Genomic DNA, 14,168 nt, shown 5'->3' with positions numbered 1-14,168 from the left:
GTAGCTCCCTGGCCAGCCTGGGAATCGAACTCGTGCTGCAGAGGCTGTGGCCAGCATCATAGGTTGCGTCTTAACCCCTTGCGCCACCAGGGAGGCCCTGAGAGACCAAGCCTTATGGCTGAAACCGGTGCCCCGACCGCCTCTGGCCTGCGCTCGCGGGCAGCTGGGCAGCAGGGTGGGGAAGGCTCTCCGGAGCCCGAGCCCGAAGAGCAGCCCTTGTCCTGCGGGGTCCTCCAGGGTCGCTGCGTCCCAGTCGGCTCCCGCGCGCCACCTGCCGTCTCCTCCTCGCCACTGCCCAGAAACCACGTGTAAGAAAGTGCTTACAACCTAACTACGCACCCTGGTGTCGCCCCGTCCCCACCAATAGCGGCGCGGGAGGCGGGGCAGGGGAGGGCGGGTGTCCAATCACCTCCAGGATCCCGGGAAGGGGGCGGGGCTCGGGCTTCTCCACGTTGGGTTTGTCCGCAGCGCTAATTACTTTTTCCGAGGGCCGGCGGGCTGCACTCGGGCTGGCGCCGCCGCCTCGCGCGCTGCTGCTCCGCGGTGACGGGCCGGGCTGCAACTCCAGTACCATGTGCGACGGCGCCCTGCTGCCCCCGCTCGCGCTGCCCCTGCTGCTGCTGCTGCTGTGGGGACTGGACCCGGGCACAGGTAGCGCCCCCTCCGCGGGCGCCCCTGCGGCCCCCGCGCCCCTCGCGCCCCTGCGCCCCGCGCTCCCGCGGCACCGGCGCCGGCCGGGAACGCCCGCCAGTCCCGCGGCGGCCGCTGACAGCCCCGGGCGCGCGCGGGGACGGAGCTCCGGGCGGCGCGGGCGGCCCTCCGGAGCTCGCCGGGCTGCGCGGGGCGCGGGCGGAGCTCGGGCAGACGTGGAGGCGCCGGGGCGCGGGAGGCGAGGGGCGCCGTGTCCGGCTGGCGCGGCGCGCCCAGCCCTGGACCTGCGCGCGGGGGGCGGCCGGAGGGCGGGCGGGCGGCGGCCCCGCGGCGCTCACGCGTGTCCTCTCTCCCCGCAGCTGTCGGCGACTCGGCGGCCGACGTGGAGGTGGTGCTCCCGCGGCGGGTGCGCCCCGACGACGTGCACCTGCCGCCGCTGCCCGGCGCCCCGGGGCCCAGACGGCGCCGGCGTCTCCGCGCGCCCCTCGCCGCCCCGCGCGTCCGGCCCGGCGAGCGCGCCCTGCTGCTGCACCTGCCGGCCTTCGGGCGCGACCTGTACCTGCAGCTGCGCCGCGACCTGCGCTTCCTGGCCCGCGGCTTCGAGGTGGAGGACGCGGGCGCCACCGCGCGCCGCGGACGCCCCGCCGACCTGTGCTTCTACTCCGGCCGCGTACTCGGCCACCCCGGCTCCCTGGTCTCGCTCAGCGCTTGCGGCGCCGCCGGCGGCCTGGTACTGCCTGCGCCCCCTCCGGGTCGGTCGGTCTCGGCGCCAGGGTGGGCCCTGGGAGGGCTGGCGTGAGGGTGGGGGTTCCTCGGAGGGACGTTCGCCTCCCGGGGATGCTCTGCCTCAGGTCTGAGAGAACCCCCCCTCTTCCAGCCCTGACCTTCCTTCCGCAGTGCCTGTGAACATGGGGGGGGGAGGGGAAGCATCTGTGTGTTCAGTGCCTTCCATCAGTTGTGGAGCCTCACTGTGTGCCGGGCCAGTTGCAGGTGGGGTCCATTGCAGCCCCCAGGGGAGCACAGGGCCAGGGATTAAACCTGTCAGGCCCCAGGCCGGAGAGGGGCACTTTGTCCAGGTGCAGGGAGAACACTGCTTGCATTTGCACAGGTGTGCATGGGTGCTCGTCACGGGGAGCACCTCTGTGTGTTGCTCATTTATTCTTGGATGTGGGGACAGGTGATCGGCAGTCTCCCTTCTGTGCTTTTGAGTTTTTCTGTACTTGGAAAAGGAAGTCTGGAGGGGTCACCTGACAGGTCACTAATCAGCTCTTCTTAGTTAAAAGATAAGAACCAGGTGAGGTAGGGTGCTCATATCCTTGTTCTCTCATCCCACAGGCAGGCCTTTGCCTGACATCGGCAACACCTGCCATCCTCAGCCAGGCCTGACAGGTGCTTGCATAGGTGAGAAGATGCTCTCCCTGCCCCCCAGACTCTGCAGCTGTGGTTGGAGTGCTCCATGCCCTGCTGCATTTGAAGCACCTGAGATAGATGATCTGCAGGGCGGGAGAGGTTCTTTTCACCCCTGTCCTGCCCGTGCTTACACTTGGTCACTGGGTTGGTGCCCCATCACTTTTCGCTTCTGCATCATGCCCCCCAGGCATGCACATGGCTGGCAGATGGGCTGCCCCCAGTAAAGCCTGGTATCAGCTCAGCTATTGAAATAGCAGGGTTGCCTGGCTCCTGGGAAAAGTGTCTGATATTTTACAAGTCTCTCCTTCCCAAGCCCAAGAAGCTGCTGCCTAACCTCCATCTTATCTTATTCCACCATCAAGAATTCTTTTGCCCTTACCCATGTGTTCTGCAGCAAGTCACCCAGAATCCACAGCAAAGTCAGAATGCCTGGGGTGCAAGTTTGTATGTTGAGACTTCTCCATTCCTTCAATCAGAAGGGACTTGGGCCAATTTCCTAAGATTGGTCTTGACCAGTGGCCCTTTCAGAACTTTGTGTCCTGATCAGAATGTGAGCAACTTTTGCTTGGCTGGGAAAATCAACTTCTTTGGTTAAGCAAGGAAAATGGACCATGGCGGGGGCTGGGAGAGGCTAATGTGGAACAGGGCAGGGAATGTGGGCTGTGGGTGAGGAGACTTAAGTGGGAGCGAGGAAGGCTCAGATCACTGCAGGACTGGGGTCAAGGCTGTATCATGTTCTGGGAGGGACTGGAAGGCCCGCATCATTTTTCCTGTTTTTGCCAAAGTGTTTAAAGTCTAGGCCACATCGCTGTACTGTACATGGAAACATCTGAATCCCATTTGCTGCGGTTTAGTGAGTTTCTGTAGAGGTCAGAGTTTATACTTCTTGGTGTAAAGTTTCCAGCGAGGAGCTATCTGTGAAGGAGCCAAGGGTGGAAATCTGGATAGCATTGATTTAAAGTCCCCACAGAGTAGGTGCCGGGCGCTCTCACAGATGGCATCTGAGCCTTGACCCAGTTCCCTCAGTCCTCTGGTTTTTGGAGAAGACCGTCCTTCCCTTTGACACCATGTGAGGGCGCTGTGCTTTAGATAAAGGAACCAGGCCAAGAGGCTGAGTTCAGCGTGTGCCAGCTGCGGTGGACCTCTGAGACTTGAGAGGTTAAATTCCTGCTTGAGCAGACACTCCTGCTGTTTAGTCTGTCTTGTTCATCCCTTCTTGTGAGCTGGACGTTGCACTCACGTCTTCTAAGAACACTCTCTAGAAGAAGGGCTGGAGGCTGTGGGGCAGCCTGGTGACCTGGAGGGGAGCTGTTGGACTCTTCCCAGGTGGTCCTGGGAAGCTGAGAGAAAAGAAAGAGAAGGAGCTTAGGCTAGGCCAGCTTGCTTTGTAGCCACCTTACTTTGACTTGGGTTCTCAAATGTGCTTGAGACCATTCAGGTGGGTGGTGATGTGTGGGTCACTTTGACCATGGGGAAGTGCTGTGAAGTGAGATGGTGCGCGTGCACGCATGTGTGAGTATGTGCGTGCATGCGTGTGTGTGTGTGTATACAGGCTCAACTACAAGGTATAGGAGAGGAGTAAAGCCAAGTAGATTGGTGGCCACAGGTGGGGCCATTCGAAAGCCTCCTGCATCTTAGGAATCATGCACAACAAGGAATTTGCCAGCTTTTTCTGTAAGGAACCGAATAGTAAGTATGTCAGACTCTGTAGGCCATAGGAAACCACTCAAACGCTGCCCTTTTCATGTAAAAGCAGCCAGAGACAGTAAATAAACAGATGGATGTGGCTATGTACAATAAAACTTTATTCCATTCTTGACTAGCAATTAAATCTTGCTGTCGCTAATGTCTCCAAAGGGCTTAGTAGCAAGAAATGGGAGCAGGAAGTGCTCTGCCCACCCCCCCTTGGGTGGAATCGTGCTCTCTGTAGAGACGTTTGGCATCTGTTTAAAGGAGACACGTGATTAGAACAGGTCATTACTTAAGTCTTCACAGGGCGTGAAGAGTGGGCCTCTTGCCTCGTCATGCTTGAGAGAGTGGGCGGAGGGGTGGGCCTGGTGGTTCCCTCTCTGTCGTATCTTGGAAAGCTGTGCAAGCTGTGCTTTTTGGGTCTTCAAAGCCCAGAGGCTCAACTATTAATTGTTTTTTGTTTATGCTACTTCATCTTATTTATATTTCACAAAATCCTTAGACATAATGCAGGTTTTTGGAAGAGTTCCTATAACCGGATTATTTCATAGCAACTATATAATGACAGAGCACTGAACTTTGAGGAAGGTATTTTCCACAAGCAAAGAATTTATTTAATTTCAGATTAGCTGCTTCTGGTGAACAGGATCAGATCATGGAAGGACTTGGAACCTGACTAAGCTTCACTGGGCAGAGTTGGCTTGGGCATGAGATGGAACTTCAAGGGATAGCATGCCAGCCTCTGGAAGACTCTGTGCTATTTGTGCTGAGTGCCTGACTGAGGGGGGAGGGGCTGCTTACACACACACACACACACACACACACACACACGAGGGGTGGGGGTCCTCCCAGCGGGGTGGTCAGCCACACAGTGGCCATTCTTCCTTAGACGATACTAATGTGCTCTGGGGAGTCCACCCTCCAGCATCTGCCACCCTTGGCTGAGGCCATGGCCTGCCTTGCGATCAGAGAGGATGCCCAGGAGCTTAGGATGCAGGGTGAGAAGCCTGCTGGGTCTCCAGGTTATCCCAGCAGAACTGTGGCCGCCCACTCTGGCACAGACCCCTAGCACAGGTGACTGTTCAGGAAGCATATACTGTGTAGGTGTCTTCCTCACTGTTCGCCTGGGAGCTTTTGCAAGAACTCTCCCATCTGTCTGAAAAGGAAAGCGGTGTGGTCAAGATTAGAAGAGAGGGGGCTGAGGTCAGCTAGTCAACAAGCAGGTAGGGCTGAGGCTGGGAGAATTAGGGAGACCCTGTGCTCAGGGAGGCAACCTGCACATAGGTGACTCCATGAAAATGGGCAGGTTTGGGAGGTTGCTGCCCTTTGGTGTTATCAAGCGCTTCCGATTGACTATAAAGCCACCTGCTTTTTAATATAGCATCACTTGATTGCATACAGCTGAGCTGGAAAGAGTCTGGCAAACATAATTTGGAGACCCATCAGAAGGGAATAAAGGACACTATATAATAATCAGTATCTTAATTCAGGTGTGGGGAAAGCACATCAATTGATTCATCAATATTGCTGAAGAATGTGTCATGTGCAGAGTGATGTATTTGGGAAATGCTAAGCTCATGTTTGAAGCACTGTAGAAAGCAGCAGCTAAGCAAGTGTTAAGGTAAAGGAGGAAAATAAGCAGAATGGGAAAGCGTGCAAAGTTCAGAGGCCAGGGGGAATTGCAGGGAGGACCTTGGATCAGTCCTAGGCCTCTGCCTTCTCTGGACACGGCCTCCGTGATGTTCCACACCCGCCACCATCCCCCACAGGACAGGTAGGGGCACGTGACCCTGCCTCATTACCTACCTGGGGTAGGTTGTTACATTTCCCCATTTGAATTTCTATTTCACTAGCAACATTTTAAAAAAGAAAAATGTGTAAGCCAGGGTGACAAACTGAAGATGTTGAACTGAAGATGTTGTGGGCAGATTGCATTCTTGGAGCTGATTTTCTGAGCCCTGAAGTGCTGCAGCTGTCTGCCCTTGGGTGTATGTGACGGGAGATGTTTTTGCAGCCAATAGGTTGGAGGGAGCCACTGGGAGGCTCTCATTAACCTTCCCGGCTTGCTCCCAGGCACAGCTGCATGGACACACTCTTGTTCCTTAGGAAATAGCGCCCTTGGGACCTTGAGTGAGTCGCCTCTGGCGCCAGCCTCACAGGGGTGAATGGCCTGGGTCCTGTGTGAGTGCTGATGGAAGGAAAGGGGGTAAGGCCTGGGAAGCAGGTGGGGAGAGCCTGGCATATGAAGGCATTGAGACATGCTCTTCTCTTGCCCCCCCAGGCCCCATCCAGACTTTCCAGTTGTAAATCAACCCATCAGCCAACACTGTTGACTAAATGAAGAGATGGTTACCACACACCTGCTGTGGGCCAGACCCTGTGGTAGGCTGCCGAGGGCCTCAGAAGGGAGACAAAGGAGGCCCTGTCTTAGAAGCTGAGTCTCAGGGGAACCCCCTGGGTGAATGAGGATACAGAAGAGGAGGGTGGGGCCTTGAGACTAAGGGCTGTTAGAGCTGAAGGAGCCTCAGATTCTGGGAGGGAGGAGTGAGGGCAAACCCTCCAGGACCAGGTCTCCCTGCGCTAAGGGTGCCACAGTTGAGAGGGGGTGGGAGGTGAGCTGAACTGACAGGTGTGTGGGTTTCACCAGTGGGCGCCAGGCACCACCCTGAGACCTCTAGAAATTATCCTAGAGTGGGGTTCTGGGCCTTTGGCTAGCCTGAGTTCCCTGAAATTTCTAACAGGCTCCCAGGGGCTGCTGTTGCTGCTCAGGACCACACTGGGGGACAGGGGATGTTCAGGTGGAGTCTGCTGAGAGGTATCTGGGCACTCTGGCTGTTGGCTGGCTGGGGAGAGACCCCGGTGACAGCAGCCTGTGGAGGGAAACCTTGCCTTGTGGGATGGAGAAGAAGGAAGATGATATGGGAGATTCTGGGGAGGGCCTGGCGTACCTTCAGGGCTTACAGTGATCGGGAAGGGGAGAAGCCTGCAGTGGCAGTGTCCACCTCGCAAGGGTGGAGCAGGCTTTGGATACAGGACAGGCAGGGTTGAGGCAGCAGCAGAGCGTTCAAAGAACCCTCCTTTGAAAGGAAGCTTTGGGATGGTTCTCTAGGGAAACCTCTAGGGAGGGAAACGGGATTCTGTAGGGGTTGGGGAGTCTCTTACCCTGTGCCAGTCTGGGACAGATGCCAGCCCCCCAAGTCAGCTCAGGCACCCAGAAGTCAGAGGGTGAGCAGGGAAGGACCAAAGGAAAACCAGGCTTGGATGGCTCCCTGGGGCCTGAATTCCAGTGCCATCAGGGTCAACAGTCATGTAACTTTGTCCCTCTGGACAGAGGAGTATTCATTTTGTGAGCATCCAGACAGGTTTTCTTTGCATTATCTTTTTGTATATATAGATTTTTTTACATCATTTTTCATTTTTGTACAATGTATGCGTTTTCATCTTGGTTATCGTCCCCATAAAATTACCCCTCCCCTGTTTTGATTCAATTCCTTTCTCCCCCGCCTGTAGTGTATCTCTGGTTTATAGTTGCTTGTTGATTTTAATTTTTACTTTATTATAATTAGTCTTTTTCCTGATCCCTTATTTAGGTTTTCTAAATTCCTGCTATGAGTGAGGCCATCCGGTATTTTTCTTTTTCTTTCTGGCTTACTTCACTGAGCATGATCCCTTCCAGCTGAGATACCACCTTACACCAGTGAGAATGGCACATATTAGAAAACTAGCAACAACAAATGTTGGCGAGGATGTGGAGAAAAAGGAACTCTCCTGCACTGCTGGTGGGAGTGCAAACTGGTCCAACCACTATGGAGAGCCGTGTGGAGATTCCTCAACCTACTAAACATAGAGCTTCCATAGGATCCAGCAATCCCACTCCTAGGTATTTGCATTATCTTAACAGAGTTCTTGAAACCATGTTAAGAAGCTGTGCTAATGCTTCTAGGAGGTGGTAGAAAACCTCCAAGTCCTTCATAAAGTTTCTACCTTGCAAGGAGAGCTGGTCCTGCTTCAGGAGGTGGGGTAGGGTCAACTCTACCCCATTTGTAACACTCAAAGCAGAACAGAAACCTTCAGAGCAAGTGCCCAGAATTAAGAGAACTGCAGGGAGACACCCAGAACTGTTAGGGTATCAGGTTGTACCTGCCACATTTTATTTGACCCAAACTTCTCTTTAAGGATATCAAATCTTAGGAAACTTCGGATTTATCTTTAAAGAACCATTTCACTGAGGATTGGTGACTTTATTCTTTCAGACTAAGTGGCCTCAAGATTTTCAGTTGAGCCTGCCCATCAGCTTGTATTGTTTCGCAGGCGATGCTTGCAGGCCTCCAGCAGGGAGGCCTTGGAGGAGCAGTCCCTGCCTCTCACTTCACAGTGCAGGTGGTGACAGAGGATTCCTACAAACCCAAGCAGTAGTTGCTCAGCTCTTGGGCCCAGCAGTGGGCAGAAGGCCCAGGTTCGCCCAGGCATCCCCAGTCCAGGGCACCCCCAGACAGATGCAGCAAACAGGAGGTAGCCAGCAACTCCAGCACCTAGTTAAAGGCAAGAATCATGGTTCTCAACCCTGGCTGCTCATTGAAGCCTCCTAGTAAGCTTGTAAAAACACCAGGGCCATAGTTGCACCCCAGAGATCCTGACTCGGGCACAGCAGGAAGACCATTCTACTCTAGTCCTGTCCATTCCAGCTCATTCCAGTCCAATCTATTCCAGTCCAATCCACTCCCATTTTCTTGAGTAACTTAGGTCGCAGGCATTGGAAAAGTAAAGAGAAGTTCTGATCCTGCCTCAAAGAATAATCAGGTTGTAACAACGTGCCATAACAGTGGGCAGTGAAGTGCAACACTCCAGAGGAGGGGGTTGTTTGGGTGGAGGGAGAGCACCAGGGAAAGATAAAGAGTTCTGACAAGTATTTGCCTTGGGCTGTGATTATGGGGGTGGGTGTTGGGGGTGCTTTTCAACAGCACTGGTAATATGATGACAGGATAAGTGTTAGAGCCAAGGAGTCTAGTGACAGACCCGGTGGGCAAGGCCTGCCCTCCTGCTGGCTCCCAAGGATGGGGGGCTGTATCCAGCCCTTTCCTGTGAAGTTGGGTCCCAACGGGGTCAACAGGTAGTCAGCCCAGTGGGCCGTCTGTCCATCTCTCACCAGCTTGCCATTTTCCTCCTCGATGGAGGGAAACCAGCAAATGGGAGTCTCAAAGATACCTGAAAGAAAACCACCCCCAGGGGCTAGGTTCTGCTGCGCGTATGTGTCTGTCCGCACAGGCCTTTTACTCAAGGTGAGATTCTCCGTGTTGCATCACATTAGCACTGAGAAGTTTTTAGTATTTATCAATACAAACACCAGGCTGAGCAAGTAACTGGCCGAGGCCAGAGCATGGCAGGAGGCATCAGCCCATTGTCAGAGTGGGGTGTGATCCTCCAGGGAGGCCGGGGCTCATGCCATGCACTGAACCCTACCTGCTGCTTCATCCCCCACCATGATTCCCCTGATGGTTACTGAGGGGTCTGCCCAGAGGCTTGCTTTCCACAGAGCCCCCCTGGAGCCCTTCATGTCCCCCTCAGGCTCCCTCTGCCGACTCCTCTTCAAGGTATCACAGTGAACAAACTCCAGTTTGAACTTCAAAGGAGAGGGAAGAAAGCCGTGCGTCCCTGCAGGTCACGCGCCACTTTCAGACAGTTTTATTTGGGCAATAAAATCTGAGTTGTTTTTGGCAGAAGTTCTAATGAAATGAGAACCTTGAGATCTGCTCAGAGCAGTAAGTGGGGACTCACCTTGTGATCTGGGGGCCCAGGGCTGTAGGCCATCTTATTGGTTGATCTAATTTTTTTTTTCAAAGAGGTTCAGTATTGAGGTGTTCTCTCAATGTAGGGGGGTCTGAGAGCAGAGGAATTCTCTGCTGCGGTGGGGAGTGGTGCTTCTCAAAGTGTGGTCCCCAGACCAACAGCATCAGTATCGCTTGGGGACTTGTTAGAAAGACACTGACTGTTGTGCCAGCAGGCATGGGGCAGGGTCACTATGGATTTGGGCAGATGGATAAAGGAGAGTCCTGGAGTCCTCGATGGATTTTATAGGTTTTACCGCTCACCCAGGGAACCAGGTAACAGGCACGCTAGGCAGGGAGGCTGGCATACAGGGAGGCCGACCTGGGCTGCGCAGGGGAGTGCTGGGCGGCAGGCAACCAGGCCTCCCGGCCCCCCACGAATCTTTGCTCTTTCTCTGGGCTCTTTCTGGCGTTCTCTCCTAGTCTCAGCTCTGCAGTCACTTGTCCTCCTGTAGCCCTCCTCTATCTCTGAGTGATGCCACCCTTATATACCTGGCCTCTAGGCTGAGGCGTGCACACTTCCATATGCCCACACCATACTCCAGGTGTCTACAACAGGCCCGTGTGCCTGCGCCCACACTCCAAGTGCCTCCAGCATTAGCGCAATCAAGGCCACAGGTAATAATCACAGAGGCCAATGACATCAAAAGCCTGACCTATATCATTTACCCTACAGGCACATTCTCAGGCCCCACCCAAGGCTTCCAGGTGATTTTGATGCAGTTAGAGAATCCTGACTTTTAGAAAGTAGTGTTGGGGGAGAAGAGAAGGCCTGTTTGTGCCAGGCTAGGGTGGATGTGCCTTGTGTGCTGAATTGAATCTCTGCAGGTGAAGGAGGCCCCCAGCACCATCCAGGAGGAGGGGCCGCCCCCTGCAGAGCTCCCTCACCAGCCCTGGCCAGTCCCTTGTTTTGTTGACTTATCAGGCAGCAGGTCTTCGGGGAAGAAGGGCAAAGAGTTTTGTTTTGTTTTTTTAAGATTTATTTATTTATTTATACAAGCACTGGGTACAGTCAGAAGCACGGGAGGGTGAGAGAATTCACCAGAGCCAGAGCGGGAGCAGAACAGGCAGACTGACGAAATACTGAGGGGAGCAGCGGGCGGCAGGAGAGGTCTGCGCGCCATGTGGGACCCTCGCTGGCGGCCGGGGATCGAACCGGCGCTGCAGAGGCTGCGGGCAGCTTCCCAGCCCAGCTCTCAACCATTATGCCATCAGGGGAGGCCCCAAAGGGCAAATTGTTTTAATGCTGTCAGCATTGGTCCCCCATTGAAACAATCTCTGCATCACGTGTATGTATTTTTAAATTAATATCTACCATATGAAAGGGTCAAATTAATCCTACTTCTTAAATTTTTTATTCAATTTACATGTTCTGTCCATAAGCTAGCAAGTTTTTACCCCTTTAAAGGGCACTTTGGCTAATACTTGGCCCCATTTAAATGTGATTAACTGCTTTTCGACCTTTAAAATTGCATTTAGAAATTGAACATAATTTCATTTCCATTTCTTTTGCTTATTATAAATACTTAAGTGATTCTGATAAACCTAACAACAGTCATATAAACATGGGCAATCTTAAGTTCTCTTACACTTTGTGATACTGGTTGTAAAACTAATAAGAATTTAAAACCCCAAGTCTAGATCTATGATGTACTTAGAATCACAAATCAAATCCATTGAATACTCTGCCACGTTTTCTTGGACATCATAAATCCTGAAAAAACAAAACAAAACAAAACATACAAATCCTATAGTAACACTAGTAATACTACGGTTCTGGCTGACCCCACCTCTCTAATCCGAAATATCCCAGGGGTAAGATACTGTTTCCCATAAAGAACAACATTCGTGGGCCTCCCTGGTGGTGCAAGGGGTTGAGTCTTTGCACTATCAAGCTATCGCCATCCACTGCAACATGAGTTCGATCCCCAGCCAGGGAGGTGACCCACGTGGTGCAGCAGACCTCTCCTGTCTCCCCACTGCTCCCCTCAGCAGTGTATTTCAGTAGATCCACCATTCTGTTCCCCGCTGTGTCTCTGGTGAATCTTCTCACACACACCCCCACACACCTCTGGCCTAAACCCCAGTTCTTATATGCATAAATACATAAATCTTTACAAAAAAAACAAAAATCATTCTTTTGCCATTTGGGGGTTGTCTCCTAAAGTGGACTTTTGGGGGTGGTTTTAAATTTTCTTTTTTATTCATAAAGAGTAACACATCTTTGACAGTGAAATTAGTAAGTGGGTGCTATTGCACTTAGCTCTGCACCTCTACCCCCACCACCCCCAACCCCAACTGCTGTTGGGATGTTTCAAGTCACACAAAAGCTTGTTCTTGGGCTCAGAAAATGGAAGCCACCTGCCCAGGAGAAGCAGGGCCACGGGAACCAGGCCATCGTCAGTGGTCTTGCTGCCCCTGGTTGTTGGGGTCATGGGTGTGTGTGACCAATTCCCTTTCTCTTCTTTCCGGGCAGGTTGGCCTCATCCAACTTGGGCAGGAGGAGGTGCTCATCCAGCCCCTCAACAATTCCAGGAGCCCGCTTGGTGGACGAGAGCATCTCATCAGGCGCAGATGGTCCTTGGCGCCCAGCCCCACTGCCACCACAGACGCCCAGACTCCTGGGCAGCCCTGCAAGGTTCTGACAGGTGAGCCTGAGAGATGGCATGACCCACTCCCAGCACCATCTCATGTCCCTGAGCCACACACACTGGTGTGTCCCCCGAATGCATTGACGTCATGCGAACAGGAACTTACCTCTCCCTGTATTTTGAAAGTTGGATTTTATTGTCCCTAAGGCCACTTCCTTTTCCTGTCTGTGTGCAGTAAGTCTGCACTTAACATCATTGATAGGTTCTTGGAAACTGCGACTTTAAGCAAAATGATGCAGAATGAAAGCTGGTCCTCAAAATTCAACGTTGGCTGGGATTTTGTTTTTCTCATTAACGTTATAATGAAATGATGTGATCAGAAACAAGTTGAGGCCTGAAAAATCTCAGTGGCCTATTTATCAAACCCCAAGTTGGTGGCAGAGCTAAGATGAGAATTCCTTCCCTGGCTTCCCGGCCAGAGCTTGCTTTTCTAATACAAAGGCCTCAGTCCAGGCTGCACTTTTGAGAGTTGCCTGTGGCCCTTGGGCCAGCAGTGTCAGCTGGAAACCTGTTAGAACTACATGTTGTTTTCAGCCCTGACCTCCTGAGTCTGAAGTAGTAGCTTCACCTGCCGTGAGGGGGATTCCAGTGCTGGATGTGAGAACCATGTGGTAGGAAACACCATGCACAGTTGCACCCAGTATCCTCATCTGTCTGGTCTGGTGTGACCCGGGTGTCACTGTTCTTAAAGTGGACTCTAATAAGCCGCTTGACGTGAAAACCCATGATTCTTAGGTTCTGTGCTGTAGCGCCAGCAAGGCACAGGGCAGGTTCTCTGTGATCCAGGCAGACAGGTAAAGGAGAGTCCTGGAGCCCTCAGTGGCTTTTTCAGGCTTTTATTGAGCTTTTTACTCCATTTGTAGTACGGCAGGCAGAGGGGCTAGAAGGCCTCCCAGCCCTCGGTGAGTCCTCACTCTTTCTGGGTTCTCTGGCATTTCCCTCACAGTCTCTTCTCGGCTCTCTCTGCTTCTGCTGCCGATGCTGTTTCCTCTAGCGTCCGCATGATGCTGCCCTTATAAGCCCAGTCTCTCAGCCCAGGTGCGCCCTCTTACATGTGCCCACACCCTACTCCGGGTGTCCGCCATCAGGCATGTGTGCAGGCCCACAGGTGTCCATCATCAATACTAATGGCGGGAGGGCGGAAAATCCTGATAAAGTTTCATTTCCCCTACATGTGCCTCTTACCCAAGCAACTTGTGCATGATCTGTCAGGTGGTGATGGTTGTGTACCTGCCTTTGAGTGCCCCTCCATGGAGGTGGATAATCTGTGAGCACCCAGGGGACCTTTCTTCTGGGGAGAGCCTGGGGCCCCAACTCTGACCTTTGGGAGTTGTGCTTTTGTAGTTTAAAGACTTGTCTTTGTATAAAAATATAGTGTGTCTTGGTTTCATTTTTACAGACCTTGGAAATAAACTATGTGACTCCTCCTGAATAGCTTTGTTGTTTATCTTCGAGCCCTGCAGCGCAGCTCAGGGGTTACATGCACAACTATCCAGGTGGCCCCCTTCTTTAGCCTGGTCCGCAGAGAGGTATTGGAGGGGACTTGCCTGGGTTAAGGCTGTCTCTGAAATACCAGGAGAGCTCCGAGTGCTACGTGGAGAGAATGCCACCAGGCAGTAGAGTTTTGCTCTGTTTCTTCCTGCATAAGCAGGGAAGATAAACCTCGGTCCAAAATTGCTGCTAACTGAATAGTCTTGAATAGGAAGCTGGAGTTTAGGTAGGTCTGAGGTTGGTTGTGTGTTGGGGCTTGATGTCGGCTATTCTGGTCCTATGTAGGTCATTCTTACTGGACCATTTTTTCTTTATCTGCTTTCAAAGAACAATTAACCCTTGAACAATATAAGAGTTAGGAGTACCTTATCTGCCTCTCTATTGAAAATTCATGTATGACTTTAGTAGCCCCCCCAAATTTTACTAATACTAGCCTGCTGTTAACTGGAAA

General features: G+C 52.9%; 1 protein-coding gene across 1 annotated transcript in view; it reads left to right on the top strand.

The window, feature by feature from the left end:
• Window positions 1-553: 553 nt before the first annotated feature.
• The window catches only part of ADAMTS17 (ADAM metallopeptidase with thrombospondin type 1 motif 17), a 239,828-nt gene continuing 226,213 nt past the window's right edge, over window positions 554-14,168 (top strand). The window contains exons 1-3 of the mRNA XM_037510070.2: window positions 554-651; window positions 1,011-1,381; window positions 12,052-12,223. Of these exons, the coding sequence (XP_037365967.1) occupies window positions 573-651; window positions 1,011-1,381; window positions 12,052-12,223 (622 nt within the window). The 5' untranslated portion in view covers window positions 554-572. The remainder of the gene's footprint in view (window positions 652-1,010; window positions 1,382-12,051; window positions 12,224-14,168) is intronic.

The sequence above is a fragment of the Talpa occidentalis genome, unplaced genomic scaffold, assembly GCF_014898055.3.
Source record: "Talpa occidentalis isolate TD23 unplaced genomic scaffold, MPIMG_talOcc4v2.1 talOcc4.14, whole genome shotgun sequence".
Classification (NCBI taxonomy): Eukaryota; Metazoa; Chordata; class Mammalia; order Eulipotyphla; family Talpidae; genus Talpa; species Talpa occidentalis.
Note: the sequence above shows the minus strand (reverse complement) of the source record. Positions and strands in the feature narration are given on the sequence as shown.